Here is a 14,504-nt window from a genome sequence, read left to right on the forward strand (position 1 = left end):
CCAACTTTGGCTCAGGTCATGAACTCATGGTTCATGATTTTGAGCCCTATGTTGGGCTTGGGCTTGGGCTCGGGCTCACAGCTCACTGCTGTCCCAATCCCACTTGGGATTCTCTGTCTCCCTCTCTCTGCCCCTCCCCATCTTGCACTCTCTCAAAAATAAATGAACATTTAAAATAAAAAAAAAAAAAAATCTTAAAAAAAAAAAAGACCAATATATATTAAATATATATTACATGTACTCATACATATTATATAAACAAAGAAATATCTTTGTTTTTATATACTAAATAATACAAAGATAAACCTCCTATCTGAAACTGCTTATCTCATATCTGTGCTGATGGAAAGTGACTGGCGAGAGCTATAAAATCATTCCTAAACTTTGGTCTGTCTGTCTGTCTGTCTGTCTGTCTGTCTGTCTGTCTATCCATCCATCCATCCATCCATCCCACTTTGGGTAATTATGTTAAAATCCCAAATCACAAGAAAAAGCTATGTACACAAAAAAATCTTCATAAGTTCACATGTAATAGAGAACTGAAAAGCAAACCATATATGAAATGACGAGGGATGATCTCAGAGCTTTTTATAATATTTCATACATGTTGCACAACCATTACAAGTGATGGATTTGGAAAGAATGTGGCAACAGGCATATAAGGGTATGATAAGTTAAAAGTCCAAGATAGAGGCACCTGGGTGGCTCAGTCGGTTAAGCAGCCGACTTTGGCTCAGGTCATGACCTCATAGTTGGTGGGATTGAGCCCTGTGTCGGGCTCTGTGCTGATGGTTCAGAGCCTGGAGCCTGCTTCGGATTCTGTGTCTCCCTCTCTCTCTCTCTGCCCCTCCCCCACTAATGTTCTGTCTCTCTCGAAAATAAACATAAAAAAAAAAGTCCAAGATAAAAATCACTTGTGCACTATTAAAGGCAAGTTTAAAAAAATATATACATTTGAAGAGAGGCAAAATAATAGTTGCTTTTTATTTTTTTCATTATATATTTCATTATAGATGATTTCTCCATTTCTTAACTTCTATAAAAATACATATTTTGTAATATATAAGTATATTAAAATATAACAATAAGTACTTTTAAAAATTAGAAAGTCCTAAATATATATTCTATATATGAACTATCATTAATTCTGAATGAGTGAAGTATGAATTAATTAGATCTCTATTCTGGGAATTCTTTAAGTGCTGAAGATGTCACAACAGGTAACATGTATTAACTCCCTACTATGCAGTAGTTGCTTTAAATATCAGATATTTTTAATTTTTCTAATTTTCACCCTATCCCTGCAAAGTGCTACTTTCCTCATTGCACAGGATAGGAAATGAGGCAGATATAATTTAAAAATCTTGCTCAACATCTCAGAATTTCTATATGCCAGAGCCAGGGCTTGAACTTGGTCAGTTTCACTACAGAATATCAACTTGTCTCTATACACACTGGCCTTCTATTTACAGTAAGTTTAGTGAGTATTAAAGATAATTATATAACAACCTTTATCAGAGTAAAATGTACTCACCACTTCATATCACAATTATTGAATCATATCTAAATGCTCACCTCTTTTAAGACTGATTTAAAATGTGATCTCCCTGTTTTCTGAGACCATGTTTTTCCAGAAGGCCCATACCGAGTCTGATTCCTCCTGCTTATGACATCAGCTTTCAGCTTTGGGGGTTCCCCTTCCATAACGAACACCAGTTTTACATCCATTAGCGTTAAATATGAGATACGAAAAAATAAGTTCCTTAAATATAAAAATTAATAATATATTAATGTTCATACATTGATAGTGAAAGTCTACACAGCAGTATGACATAATGGCAAGAACATCAGACTAGTATCAAAAAGGTTACATACATGCAATAACATTTTATTTATTAATATTTTGCTTTAAGTGAACTGAGAAAACACTAAATGTTTTTAAGCAAGAGAGATTTATGATTGTTCTAAATGCTACATGGAAAACAGTTTGGAGAAGGAGGAGGCCAGGAACTGAGGGAGGAAAACTCATGAGGAGGTCATTTCAGAACAGATGAGAGGATGGTGGCAGTGAGGTGGTGCCTCTGGACATTGACCAAAGTTTATGAACACATGGTATATTCTGGAAGTAGAGCTGGCAAGACTTTCTGATAGATTGGATGTGAGGAGGGGTCAAACAGAGAGAATGGCTCCCAATTTTCTGGCTTCTAGTCGCCAAAGCATCCTAGTGGCTATGTTAAGCAGGCAGCTAGGTCTTTGAATCTGCAGGTCAAAGAGTAAGAAGTACAAATTTGTGAGTCATCAATTTAGAGATGGCAGAGGCAGACATGTTTATATATTTTAAAATCTCAAAACGTAAAGCAACAACAATAAACAAAGTGGAAACAAAACCAAGATGTCATCTGCTGATACAATCATACATTTATATCCTAAGAACTTTTACTCTACCTGAGGTGGGGCTTCAGGACTGTTCCAATCATTTTTTTGACTGTCTGTGCTTCACATACCCAGAGACTCAGATCAACTGCAATGGTTTTCCCACCAAGATTATGCAAGTGGATGTGTTGTTTAACAGGCTCCAAAATTTGCCACAAGTCATTCACTCCCATTCTGGTGATTATCTGCTGTTATCTGAAACACACTTCAAAAGACTGTTAAAAGACACAGAAGCTCAGAATAGAAATTCAAATAATATATGTTAGTTTAGGATGATTCATAGAGAATTCATTCATTCATTCATTCATTCATTTATTTATTTCAGACGTCAGCCTTTCCTTTGTTTTTTCTTTTATTATGAAATGTATTGTCAAATTGGTTTCCATACAACACCCAGTGCTCATCCCAACAGGTGCCCTCCTCAATGCCCATCACCTACTTCACCTCCTTCCCACCCCGCATCAACCCTCAGTTTATTCTCAGTTTTTAAGAGTCTCTTATGGTTTGGCTCTCTCCTTCTGTAACTGCCCCCCACCCCAACCCCAAGTCAGCTTTTCCAAATGAATCAAGAACATCTGAAACATTAACATGGTGGTAACTGACCTACTAGCTACAAAAATACTGATGTAACTAACGGAGTAAAAGCTATTTGCAAATTGTACCATGCTAAATCTGTCCTTAAAAATCCACTCATCAACAAATATGGGTTTCTCTGTAGTACTGAAAAATAAAGTTATTTTAAAATTTAATGTAACCCAAATGTAAATGGTCTTGTCCCTCCTCATTCTTTCTTCTTCTCTATGTTCTCCTTAGCAGTGGTGGAGAATATTTTTCACATGGTTACATTAATATTAAATGAAACTTAGAAAATAAAAGGGAAAAACCCCAAAATGGTAAAATTGGCTTTGTTCCGGCTGTTAACAAGGGATAACACAAGCAGCCATGGGCACTGGGGATGCTGTAAATCATATTTGTCTACTTGAGAATTCACTCCTTGATTTACATATCCAAAGCAAGAATAGGACTAGTCCCCTACCATAATCAGGAAAAATAAGAAAACAAAAGCAAGAAAGCAGGCATGTTAAAGTAAACTAAAGAAAAAAAAAAATCCCAAGGGGTCATTGCAGGAAAAGTCAATGGAAGATTGTGGGGGGGGGGGGGGGTGGACAGAAAATGGAGAGTTGGAAGGATATGCGATATCTTTTTAAAAAGAGCTTTGGCTTTTCAAATTGCAACGCCACACATACTCATTGTAGAAAAATAAAATAAAGTCTTTTAAAAGAACAAAGAATTTTAAATCACCTATAGTGCCACTATTCAAAGTAAACTAATGTTAAACTCTTCTGTGTACAAGACATTTTAAAGACAAAAGTGGTTTGAACTCTGGTATTCTAGCTTTGGTATTTTCTACAGTTGTTTTTCTTTACTAAACACCTGTATCTCTTTTTCTCTTACTTCGCTATTATTTGATAAGAGTATTATGTAGTATTTGCAATGAAAATTCAGTCTGACTCTACAAACATAATCCAGATTACCATCCTCTGAAAATGACCTTAATTCATTCCAGAAACACAAAGTAGGATATAAAAAATATTACAAAAGGCTATCACCATGCAAAATGCAAAACCAATGCAAAGCCGTTCTAAATTAAAAAAAAAAAAGCAAATTTTCTCAAATTGTACATGGCTGCAAAAATAAATAAATAAAGGCTGGAAGTATTGTTACTTTCTCTGCACTTCTCTGAATCTTAACTTTATAATGTGGCCAGTGCCACAGGTATTATTTTGTGCATTTATTTTTTATGAAGAACTGCACCAATATTTGCTGATATGTCACCTTACAAAGAATATATAGATTTAAATGCAAAGGATAAAACATTAGGTAGTGAATGGTACCTCAGTGTTAATATCGTCTACTTCACATAAGAAGTCTCACTGGTTGAATGTGGCATTGTGGCATCAATTCAGAGATAGTTTTATCTCTTTGTTAATGTGAAAATTTGTAGCTAATTCTGGAAAGAGTGGGGACATATATATTTTCTAATTCATTATTATGAAAGGAAACAAGACTTCTAAGTCTTAAACATCAGAATGCATAAAATTCAGAAGTAGCAAGTTTGAGAGGGAAGTTCTTGTTGACAGTTGCTTTTCTTTCGTGATTCAAGTTGTACACTGGAATGAATTGCTAACTGAAGGAAATTATGAGATTTTTCTCTCGGGCGCAACATTATAACTGATCATATTTCATTTAAATGTGCCCCTAGTTCTAGCCTTCAAAATTTTAAATGCAGGTCGTCTTCTGATTAGCAAAAGCTCTCCCAGGAATTTAGGATATCTCTTAGCTGTGTGCAGATTTATATAAAAAGATATCGACTGTAGCACTGTTTATAACAGTGAAACGATGAGCAGAACCAAATGTCCATCAATAGAGGAGTATCTTTAATAAATTATGGTAGGTTGAAATAGAACAGATGATGCAGCAAAAAAATGGGATAGATCTACATGTACAGTCTCCAAGTTTTAAAGTGAAAACAGGTACAACATAGATTATATTTCAGGGATGACTATAGTTCAGGAATGGGGACAAGAATTACTCTTCAAAGTATACTCTCCTTTGTGCTAATTTTTTAAATAATCATATGTATGTATTACTTCTCAAATTAAAAAAAGTTTTAAAAAATGTAGTCCTATCTGGAGCACCTGGGTGGCTCAGTCAGTTAAGCATCTGACTCTTGGTTTTGGCTCAGGTCATGATCCCATAGTTTGTGAGTTTGAGCTCCATGTCAGACTCTGTGTTGACAGTGTGCAGCCTGCTTGGGAGTTTTCTCCCCCTCTCTCTCTGACCCTCCCCAGCTTGCTCTCTCTCTCTCAAAAAATAAACATAATTTTTTTTTTTTAATGTGGTCCTATCTGTAAAAGGTTGGGGAAATAAAACAAGAAATCTTTAGATGGTTTGCATCTTGCCTAAAAATTACGAGACCAAATATCGCTAGAGTTCATGGGTCAAGTCAAAAAGCAAAGTGCTGCAAATATATAATACCTGATATCAAATCTGACTTCAGTATGGCTTTTTTAGGGATGAAAGACTCACATTTTCCAGTTTCTGTCATACCATCTAGGAGCCAGTCATGAAAACTTAGGCAAGGTGCATCCTTTCCTCTGGCCTTTCCAGTTTGCAAGTTCCTTCCTTTTTGTCTTACCTCTAAAGCTTCATTACATGATTTTACTAATATTACATAATATTATTCACTACATATTATTACTAGTATATATATAATGAACAAAGATTGCCATCTTGTGCAGTGTTGTTTACGGTGGCACACATAGGCATACATTTATGTAAAGGACTGCCATGCATATTGTATTCCTTCCGAAGGCTGTAGAAAGAAAAGAGACATTGATGAGGCAGCCTCTTGATTACACACTGTTGTCCTCTAAATATTTCAAGCACATTAGGAACATTTTGCAAAGACTTTAATGGAATATTATTCACTAGGGCAGCCATGCCTAGAAAAAAGTAAGCTTGGAATTAATTCTACTAAAACATTAAAATTCCACAGATTGGATCCCTGAAGCAACATAGTGAGGGCTTTTAACTAAGCCCATAAATAGTATTTTTAGTATAATTATTATGCTTAAAACTTAATTGTTCATGCTATTTTATTTTCTTTTGTCAGAATAAACCTGGTTTAAAGGATGACCATCACAGTTATGTCACAAAACAACCAGCACTGGTAGTTGAACAGATACCTGTAACGTCTACCTAGAACATGTTTTAGTTATTCCTTTATTAAAATGGGAGTGAAGACGACAAAATATAACTACAGCTATTTAAACACAACTGTTAAGAACAATGTAGGCAAAAAGAAAAAGAGTAGCAGAATTATCTGTTGGTTCCAGAAAAGCAAAATCTGACTATCTCTGAGCTAAAGTGTTCTCTTCTCCAATTTTCCTGAGTTATGTGGTATGTTCCAGAAAAATGTCTCTTTCGTTGCCAATCTTTTTGGTCACCGTATTTTAAAATCCATCTCAAAGCTTTTAAAACCACTTTGATCCCTTAACCTACAGTCCCTGTGTATCTATTGAAATGTATTTGAAAAAGGTGAATCTCTCTTGTGCTCCCCGAGCACACTCCTATAAAGTAGTAATGCTCTCAGTTTCTTTCATAAGCATGGAAGAATTGCTGCTGTTGTGAAATATGCCTTTTTGACCATTTTCTCTGAATGACAGGAATCAAGGGGACATTTTTATAGGAGCTAGACATGACCCAACGAATCTTTTTTCTCTGGGTAACTTTACATTAATGAACTTCTATTAGACCTTCTTGAATTACTGCAAGGCTCTACACAGCCTTGACTACTTTTAACTAATATAATAATAATAATAATAATAATTAATAATAATAATAATGAATTAGAACTATGCCAAGCAACATGTTAAAAGGATTGGGAGTGGGCATGGGATATGGAAAGTGAGAAAAAGGAATTATAGGAAGAATATTTTTAGAATCAGTTAGAGGCAGACTACACCAGAAAGGACATTACTGCTGAGTGTCCTTTTTAGAGTCTATAATGAACTCTTCTAATAATATATAATGAACTCTCCCTAATAATATTTTTCCCACTTCATCGGACATCTCCACTGAGCTCTTAACTAGAACATCTAATTGCCTACTTTACCTTCACATGGATGCATAACAGGCATCCAACTCTTGATTTCATCTCTCCCCAGAACTGTTTTACTTATCTCTCCACAATATCCAGTTGCTTAGGCCAAAAACCTAGCCGTCCTCTTTGATTCTCCTCTTTACTTGGTTCCCCAACACCCATTCCATCAGCAAGTCCTCTACCTCCAAAATATATCCTAAATCCCTATTTCTAATGATAGTCCCCCCCGCCCTGCGTTTTCCTGTATACAACTGTAACAGTCACCCAACTGGCCTCCCTGCTTCTACTTTTTACATCCCTCCATTTCTATGAAAACGATTGTTTTCATAGAAGCCAGAGTGATCCTGTTTGAAAATCTAAAGCATATGCTTTAAAATCATCTTCCTGGGGCGCCTGGGTGGCGCAGTCGGTTGAGCGTCCGACTTCAGCCAGGTCACGATCTCGCGGTCCGTGAGTTCGAGCCCCGCGTCAGGCTCTGGGCTGATGGCTCAGAGCCTGGAGCCTGTTTCCGATTCTGTGTCTCCCTCTCTCTCTGCCCCTCCCCCGTTCATGCTCTGTCTCTCTCTGTCCCAAAAATAAATAAAACGTTGAAAAAAAAAAATTTAAAATCATCTTCCTGTTTGTACATGTTAATTTACTTATGTTGATATCTTATAGCCAGTTATACAATGCAAAAAATATTAATGTAGAATTACATTAAGTGTTCTACATGCAATACATTATTTTAAAATACTATTTTTAGGATTATTTTCATTAGACCTATGATCTAAATTGGTTAAGTTTAAAATGCATGTTTTTTGAAAATCACTCATAAAAGCAGAATATATAAAAAGAATATCCCAATAGTTCTGAAAGGGCAAAATTATGTGAAATGTGTATTTTATGAAAAACAACACCACAACATGTTTTAAGAATGTAGTTAATACAAAATGTCTATTCTAATCATCTATTGTTTTCCACTTCTTTGCACCAATGCTTCCTCTGAACACTAAGTTGCAATGGGAAGATTGTAAACGTATGTAAAGTTTCAAAAGGGACAGAACGCAACAGTTTTTAAGATATTCAAGTGCAACTACACTCAAAGATAGAACAGATGGTTTTTGAATGAGGTCATGATCAACCTGATGAGGTTACTCTAAAATAGCTCAGCATTAAGTAAAATTTAAATACCACATATATCAAACTCACCCAAAACTACATATAATTTTCCCTTATTTTTTAATAGGGTACAATTAAAAAAAATTGTGGTGTGGGATTTGGTGTCTACTCCCATATTTTATAATGTGATAATCTTACTGACATCAATCTGATCATGCAGTCAATATAAATTACATATAAAGTCTCTTTAACATATTAAAAATTGCTAAGAATTAAAGTGACACAAGAATACTTACATGAATCAAAAACATCAGAATAACCCTAGCAAATAACTTTATAATGTATTAGTGGCTTCAATTTATTTAATTTACTGAAAGAGCATTAGACTTGGGATTGGAAACCTAGGATTTTGGTCTTGGATACTGAAGCTGTATGACCTTGGAAGACATTTAACCAACCCATCTACAAAATGAGAGGTAGGAAACCAGATGAACTATAAAACTCTAATATCCTTTGAATCTCATGACCAATTTTGGGTAAGTTGGTAATAAAATAAAATCACTTGATATTCGTTAGTATTGCTTGACAGAAAGAACATGAATTTCTAATTTAAAGAAAGGGCTCAAGAATCCACTTCAGGTTAAAACAAAACAAATCCTTTGATGTAACCATATGGTGCCCATAAATCAATTTATGCTCCTAAAACTTCCTTAAGAGCTAATAAGCTTTTATTGGTTAATTATAAAACTGAATGAGGTGAGAAAAGCACAGAACCTTGCTAATTTCACTAATGAATCAAATTTTAAAGAACATAAACAGAGGTCAGTGGTTAGATTTATGCAAAAATACACATTTTGTTAGGCCAACAGTTTTCCAATTTTATTTAAGTTTTAAGCAAAAACATTAGGGAAAAAACTTCGTAGCAATAAAGCAAAAAATACTTTAAGTTTCCCAATTCCCATTTCAAGACTGTTTTCATATAAAGATAGGCAAATAGTTTATTTAAGTACAAGACTGAATTGTATGGGTTTACTACATAATTTCACTAATTGATGCTAGTTTAATTTTCTTCAGTTTTATTTTCATATGAATTTAGCTTAAACTTTGAAGGATAATATACCTGGCTTAACTTATAGTTATCAATAAATCTTTATTAAATGTCCACTATGTACCAGGAACTCTAGATGCTAGAGATACAATAATGAAAGATAAAGCCCTGCATCTAAAGACCCCAGGAGGGCAACTGAGAGTAGAGATGAAAAGAGAATTACAACAATGTGTCAAGGACAGGCAGAGGTATTATGAGAGAGCTATAGGAGTATATAAAGTACCCTACGTAATACTGGGCATCAAGTGACATCTGAGCAAAAACCTCCCAACTGTTTCCTATTGTTTACCAACAAGGGCCACTGGACCAGACTATAGGGTTTTAGCGTAGTCTGACCAGGTCCTACTTTTCATGCAAGGGCCACACTGGGAATATGATATACATTTGATTACCTTTAGAGGCAAAAGGTGACTTCGATGGAAGGAATTTCATTACTGGGGTTGAGAAATTTATCATCTATCTATTTGGGGGTGAAGTGGGGTAGCGATAAATGCCACTTTTTCCTATCTACAACTGGAGGCTGTGGAGTAAATAAAGTAGATTATTTAACTAGATCAACCCAACTCTTGAAGAGCTGTGTAAAGGCAGAAGAAAAGAGGTAGGTTTAATGACGGGCTGAGAACATCCCTGAAAGTTACGTCAAGGAACTTAAAACTTAATTAGTTCCGGTATTTATTGGGTGGGTTTACAATAATAGGCCATTGCGGGGTGGGGGGGGGGGCTGTAAACAACCACAATGCCTTCAGGTAACTGCTATCATGTATTTTCAGAGCACAACGTTAACAAGGAAAAAGGAACACTCCAGTGTGACTTTGCCCGCTTCGGCCTAGAACCGGGCGTGGGCGTTTGCTCCAGTGTGCGGGAAGGAAGGACATCCAGGGGCCATCCGCCTCTGCGGAGCCGCCAGCGGCCAGGCACGCAAGGCCAGAGCGTGGTCAGGCGGCTCTCCCACCGTACTCCCAGCCGAGCCTCTGACCAGGGTTCGCAGGAGCGCCCCTAACCCAGCTTTTCAAAGGAGCCAGAGGAAGGCGGGCGGGGCCGCCTCTCCACGGTCCGCGGGACTTACCCGGACAACCTTTTCTCCTTGGTTTTGGAAGACGCCCCTCCGTCATTTACTAGTTTGGCCTGAATCCTAACTACTGCTGCCTCCAAGTTTCCAAACTTTCTCTTCTAAAATAAAAAAAATTTAAAAACTTAAGTGGAAAAAAAAAGAAAAGGAAAAGTTCTCCACCTTTTTCGCTAAGCAAAGACTAACGTCTGGGACTCAGCACCCCAACCCGAGAAGCCGCCACAATCACTTCTAATTCGGCGCCCTCTCTCAGTGGCCCCGCCTCTTCCGGGAAGTAACCGTCCCCTTTCCGCGACCAGTCTCTCTCTAGGCTTTTCTGGCTTTTAGCCGGTCGGCTCTACGCATGCTTGGAACTGTTGCCGGGGTACTCCGAGTTCCCTTCCCTTTCACTTAGGCAAATCACCCGGCCCCCCAAGTCTCGCAGCAGCCCAGCCCTGCGTGCCTACCAGCTTCCCCGCCCGCCGAGGAGCACTTCCGGCCCCTCCTCTTAGACGCTAGTGGCGCGAAAACCCTGAAACGCGCACGCGCGGGCAGAGCCCTGGCGGGAGGGGGGGCGGGGCGCAGGCGCGTAGTGTCCCGCGGTGGTCGCCAGGGCCGCTAGGCTCCTACCTTCTCCCACCGCGGGCGCGCGGTTCCCGGCGGGCCAACGGTGGCCAGCCGAGGCCGAGACGACCCAGGGTGTCCTTAGCGTCCCGCTGCACGGCGACAGCCGCGCTGATCGTGTTCCTTGGGGGAGACTTCGACTTGTTCGAGGTAAGGTGAGGGCGCGCGCTGTCGCTCTCCCTTGCTCCGGATCCATCCCCTGTCGTTACCCCCTTAGCCGGCGCCCCACAGCCCACCTAGCGGCGGCTCGGTCAGCGGAGCTGCTGCGGTGTCCAGGGTATCCCCGCGGGCCCGAGCGGACCAGCCGGCCGGCGCGGATTTTCGGGCTGTCTCTGCGGGCGACACAGGTCCCCTGAACCGCGGGAAACTTGCCCGTTGCAGCTGAGCCCCTCCTCGGGCGGCTCCGCCGGCGGGGCTGAGAAATCCTGGCCTTGGCTGTTGGACCCGGCGCCCGGCCCCAAGCTGCATTCAGGCTTAGAAGACTTGCTTGAGGGGATGGGGTCAGGTGGGAGGGTGGGCTCGGACATCCGGCTGTTAGAGCGAATCTGATACCTCACCGGCAGCAACTTCGTATGTTTATGAGATGTATGCAAATAGCACTTTAATTGGATTTGTTGTTAAATCCCAGCTTCATGACAACGCAGGCTGTATTATCTAGAAAAAGTAAAATGTAACGTTTGGAGGTTTTATGATGGCATTTCTTTTCCCTCTTGTGGAAATAAACTGGAGAAGAATCGCGACTGGGAATTGCGGAATACTAGAGTCAAGGATAGAGAAAGGGCTGTAGGACCAATACGACTTGAGATAAAACTGATAATTCTTGGAAGAATCAACTATTTTGTTTTTAAACCCTGAAGGCAGAATTTATGTGAGCGCTTATTACTTGGTGTATATTTTGTGTATATTTCATTAACAGCGAGTGTTTTAAAGGCAAGGTATTCCGGAATGTATATTCTAAGGGGGGGGGGGGGGGGAAGCGCCCAAACTCCCTAACTTTTAGATGGCTGCTATATAGTCTTTTAAAGTAGTCAATAGCAAGAAAAAAAAAAAAAATTCAGTATCCTGTACAGTGGACTGCAGGTAGTTCCACGGGCGTGTGGGTGGGAGGGAACATAATAGAACTTCTACTCAGATTTACTTTATCTCGTTGTAGTACTGTGTGAAATACACAGTGATAATTTTATGTAAAAATGTGTATTCCAAATTTCTTTTCCTGAGTGGGTGGGCGTACAGAAAGTTTGGAGATCACTAAAATATTGCTTTAAAAAACATGTTTTTATATGAGAGAACCAGTGTTGAGTGACCCAGAGTTTATTGGTATCACCTCTTTAAGTTTTATTTCTTATTCTGTAATTGGAGGAAAATAGCTGTAGTACCCAATGGGCCAGATTCTTCAATATGTGTGTTAAATATGTAATGAATATAAAGCATTTAGTATTGAGCCTGGCAGAAAAGTAACTACAAATGGTACATTAAAGTTGTTAAAGTGAGAATCTGTTTTTATTCACCAAAGGTTTATTTTACTGAGTGTCTAGATGTAGAATTTTATATAAAACCTGCCTATATCTTGACTTACCATTTTTAGACCTAAGTTAGGAAAATTAACCAAAGCTATACTTGACTTACTTTCAGGAATCAATAAACAAGTAACTCAAAATTTTACCATAGTAGTATGCATTATATTTAAGGCATAATTACCTGTTACACTTCTGTATACACATACACTCGTAAGTCCAGGTAACTGAGGGTCAAGTATAGTCACTTATATTAATGTTAGCATTTTGATTCACTAGTACATGAGATACATCTTTTCTCATTCAACATACTTTCCCTAGTGACCAAATTCAAAATAATTTCTGTAGCTTTCTTAGCAACACTTCCAATTCCACCCCTACTGCAGAGTATATTTTACTGTCTATTGGCTTCACCATCTCAGTATCCTAGGATGGCTTCAAACTCAGTGTTTCCAAACAAAATAAATGTATCATTTACTTCTTTTCTGTCCAGATCTGCTCTGCCTACTTATAATGGCATTTAGCCTTGTGTGAAGATGGTTTCCAAAAATGAAACACGAGATGAAATTTTATAAAGCCCAATTTTTAATTGGCTCAAATAGCAACATTAGAAGGACACATCACAATAGAATCCTTTTTGTAGTTTTTATACATTAACAAAAAATAGATAAGAAGATGGGTAGATTAATATCCAGTTTCACTACCTATAAACAAACTCAGTTGTTCATGCCTGGAGGAACCTGGGCATTGAAGAGGTTTGACTTTCGGTTTTGACAAACTTGGGTTTAGATCTGAGCTCTGATAATTTATAGCTACACAGACCTGGGCAAAATGTCTTATGGAGCCTCAATATCCCCTTTTGTAAAATAAGGACAGTACTTAAAAAATGTTGGGGATTAAAGGAGATATTCAACAAATGTTACTTCTACTTCCCCACTTTACTCATACTTTTAAATCTCTTGATTTCTTCTGTTCCTTCATTACTGATATTGCCACTACTTTTGTTCAGTGCCCCTCATCCTTTCGAGGATGTCTCTTTCGCCTCTATTCTCCCTCTCTCTTTCATCTTCGTTTTATACTGAGGCCACAGTATAAACATATATCTGAGTGTTCACATTTTATTATCTGAAATGCTGTGCTTAGTATTTCCCACTTTTGCTGATCTGAGTTATTTGATAGGTGGACTTGTGAATTTTTTCACTTAAATATTTATCATGTCTTATGATTTTATGATATATCTCAAGCAGCGTGTTTAAGGAGTTCATTACATTTAAAATGAGATTGTTTAATGCAGAATTGAGGATGTTGGTGGCGGTGAGAGGGGCAGAATTGGGGATGAGGTAAACACAGTCCACTGCAGATTCAGATATAGCAGCAATTTGCTTTTTTTTTTTTTTTTTAATTGTTTTTTAACTTTATTTTTGTGAGAGAGTGTGTGCAAGTGAGTGGGACAGGGGCAGAGAGAGAGAGCAGGTGAGAGAGATTCCAAGCAGGCACTGTGCTGTCAATGCAGAGCTGGGTGTGTGGCTCAATCTCACAAATCTTGAGAGCACTGACCTAAGCGGAAATCAAGAGTCTGATGCTTAACAGACTGAGCCACCCTGGCACCTCTGCCGTTATTTTTAACCTCTATTTCCTATTGATAATTTCAGTTCTGTTATGTCTGTACTCACTGCTGTTAGTCCCTACTTGGATATTAATGAGAAGTATGAATTATTATATGGATCACAATAAAATCTAAAATTTAGGAATTTAAAATCCTGTTGAAGTGTATTTGATCAATTAGATTTCCAGTTCACTTATTTGCTATAATGAACTCTTGCTTATTGATTTTTCTTCTTGAACTTATTTTTTATTGATAGTTGCATATTTGTTACTATTTTACTCTGATTTGCTTCCTGTGAGGGAGAGAGATGTTCCTTAATTCTGACTTTTTTTTTATTGTAAATAAACACATAATGAGCTTTTATGGATGTATTAAAAGTCCCAGAGGAGATGTTTTCCATTTGTGTG

General features: G+C 38.1%; 2 protein-coding genes across 3 annotated transcripts in view; one reads left to right on the forward strand and one right to left on the reverse strand.

The window, feature by feature from the left end:
• GEN1 (GEN1 Holliday junction 5' flap endonuclease) overlaps nucleotides 1-10,695 on the reverse strand; it is a 32,794-nt gene extending 22,099 nt beyond the window's left edge. The window contains exons 1-3 of the mRNA XM_045447663.1: nucleotides 10,372-10,695; nucleotides 2,446-2,648; nucleotides 1,576-1,762 (exon numbers count right to left, since the gene is read on the reverse strand). Of these exons, the coding sequence (XP_045303619.1) occupies nucleotides 1,576-1,762; nucleotides 2,446-2,606 (348 nt within the window). The 5' untranslated portion in view covers nucleotides 2,607-2,648; nucleotides 10,372-10,695. The remainder of the gene's footprint in view (nucleotides 1-1,575; nucleotides 1,763-2,445; nucleotides 2,649-10,371) is intronic.
• A 222-nt stretch (nucleotides 10,696-10,917) lies between these two features.
• The window catches only part of SMC6 (structural maintenance of chromosomes 6), a 78,343-nt gene continuing 74,756 nt past the window's right edge, over nucleotides 10,918-14,504 (forward strand). Inside the window, exon 1 of one of the 2 annotated variants that reach the window (XM_045447661.1) lies at nucleotides 10,918-11,127. The gene's annotated coding sequence lies outside the window, so the exon portion shown is untranslated. The remainder of the gene's footprint in view (nucleotides 11,128-14,504) is intronic. The other variant, XM_045447662.1, reaches the window with a different exon arrangement.

Source organism: Leopardus geoffroyi, chromosome A3 (genome assembly GCF_018350155.1).
Source record: "Leopardus geoffroyi isolate Oge1 chromosome A3, O.geoffroyi_Oge1_pat1.0, whole genome shotgun sequence".
NCBI classification, from domain to species: Eukaryota; Metazoa; Chordata; class Mammalia; order Carnivora; family Felidae; genus Leopardus; species Leopardus geoffroyi.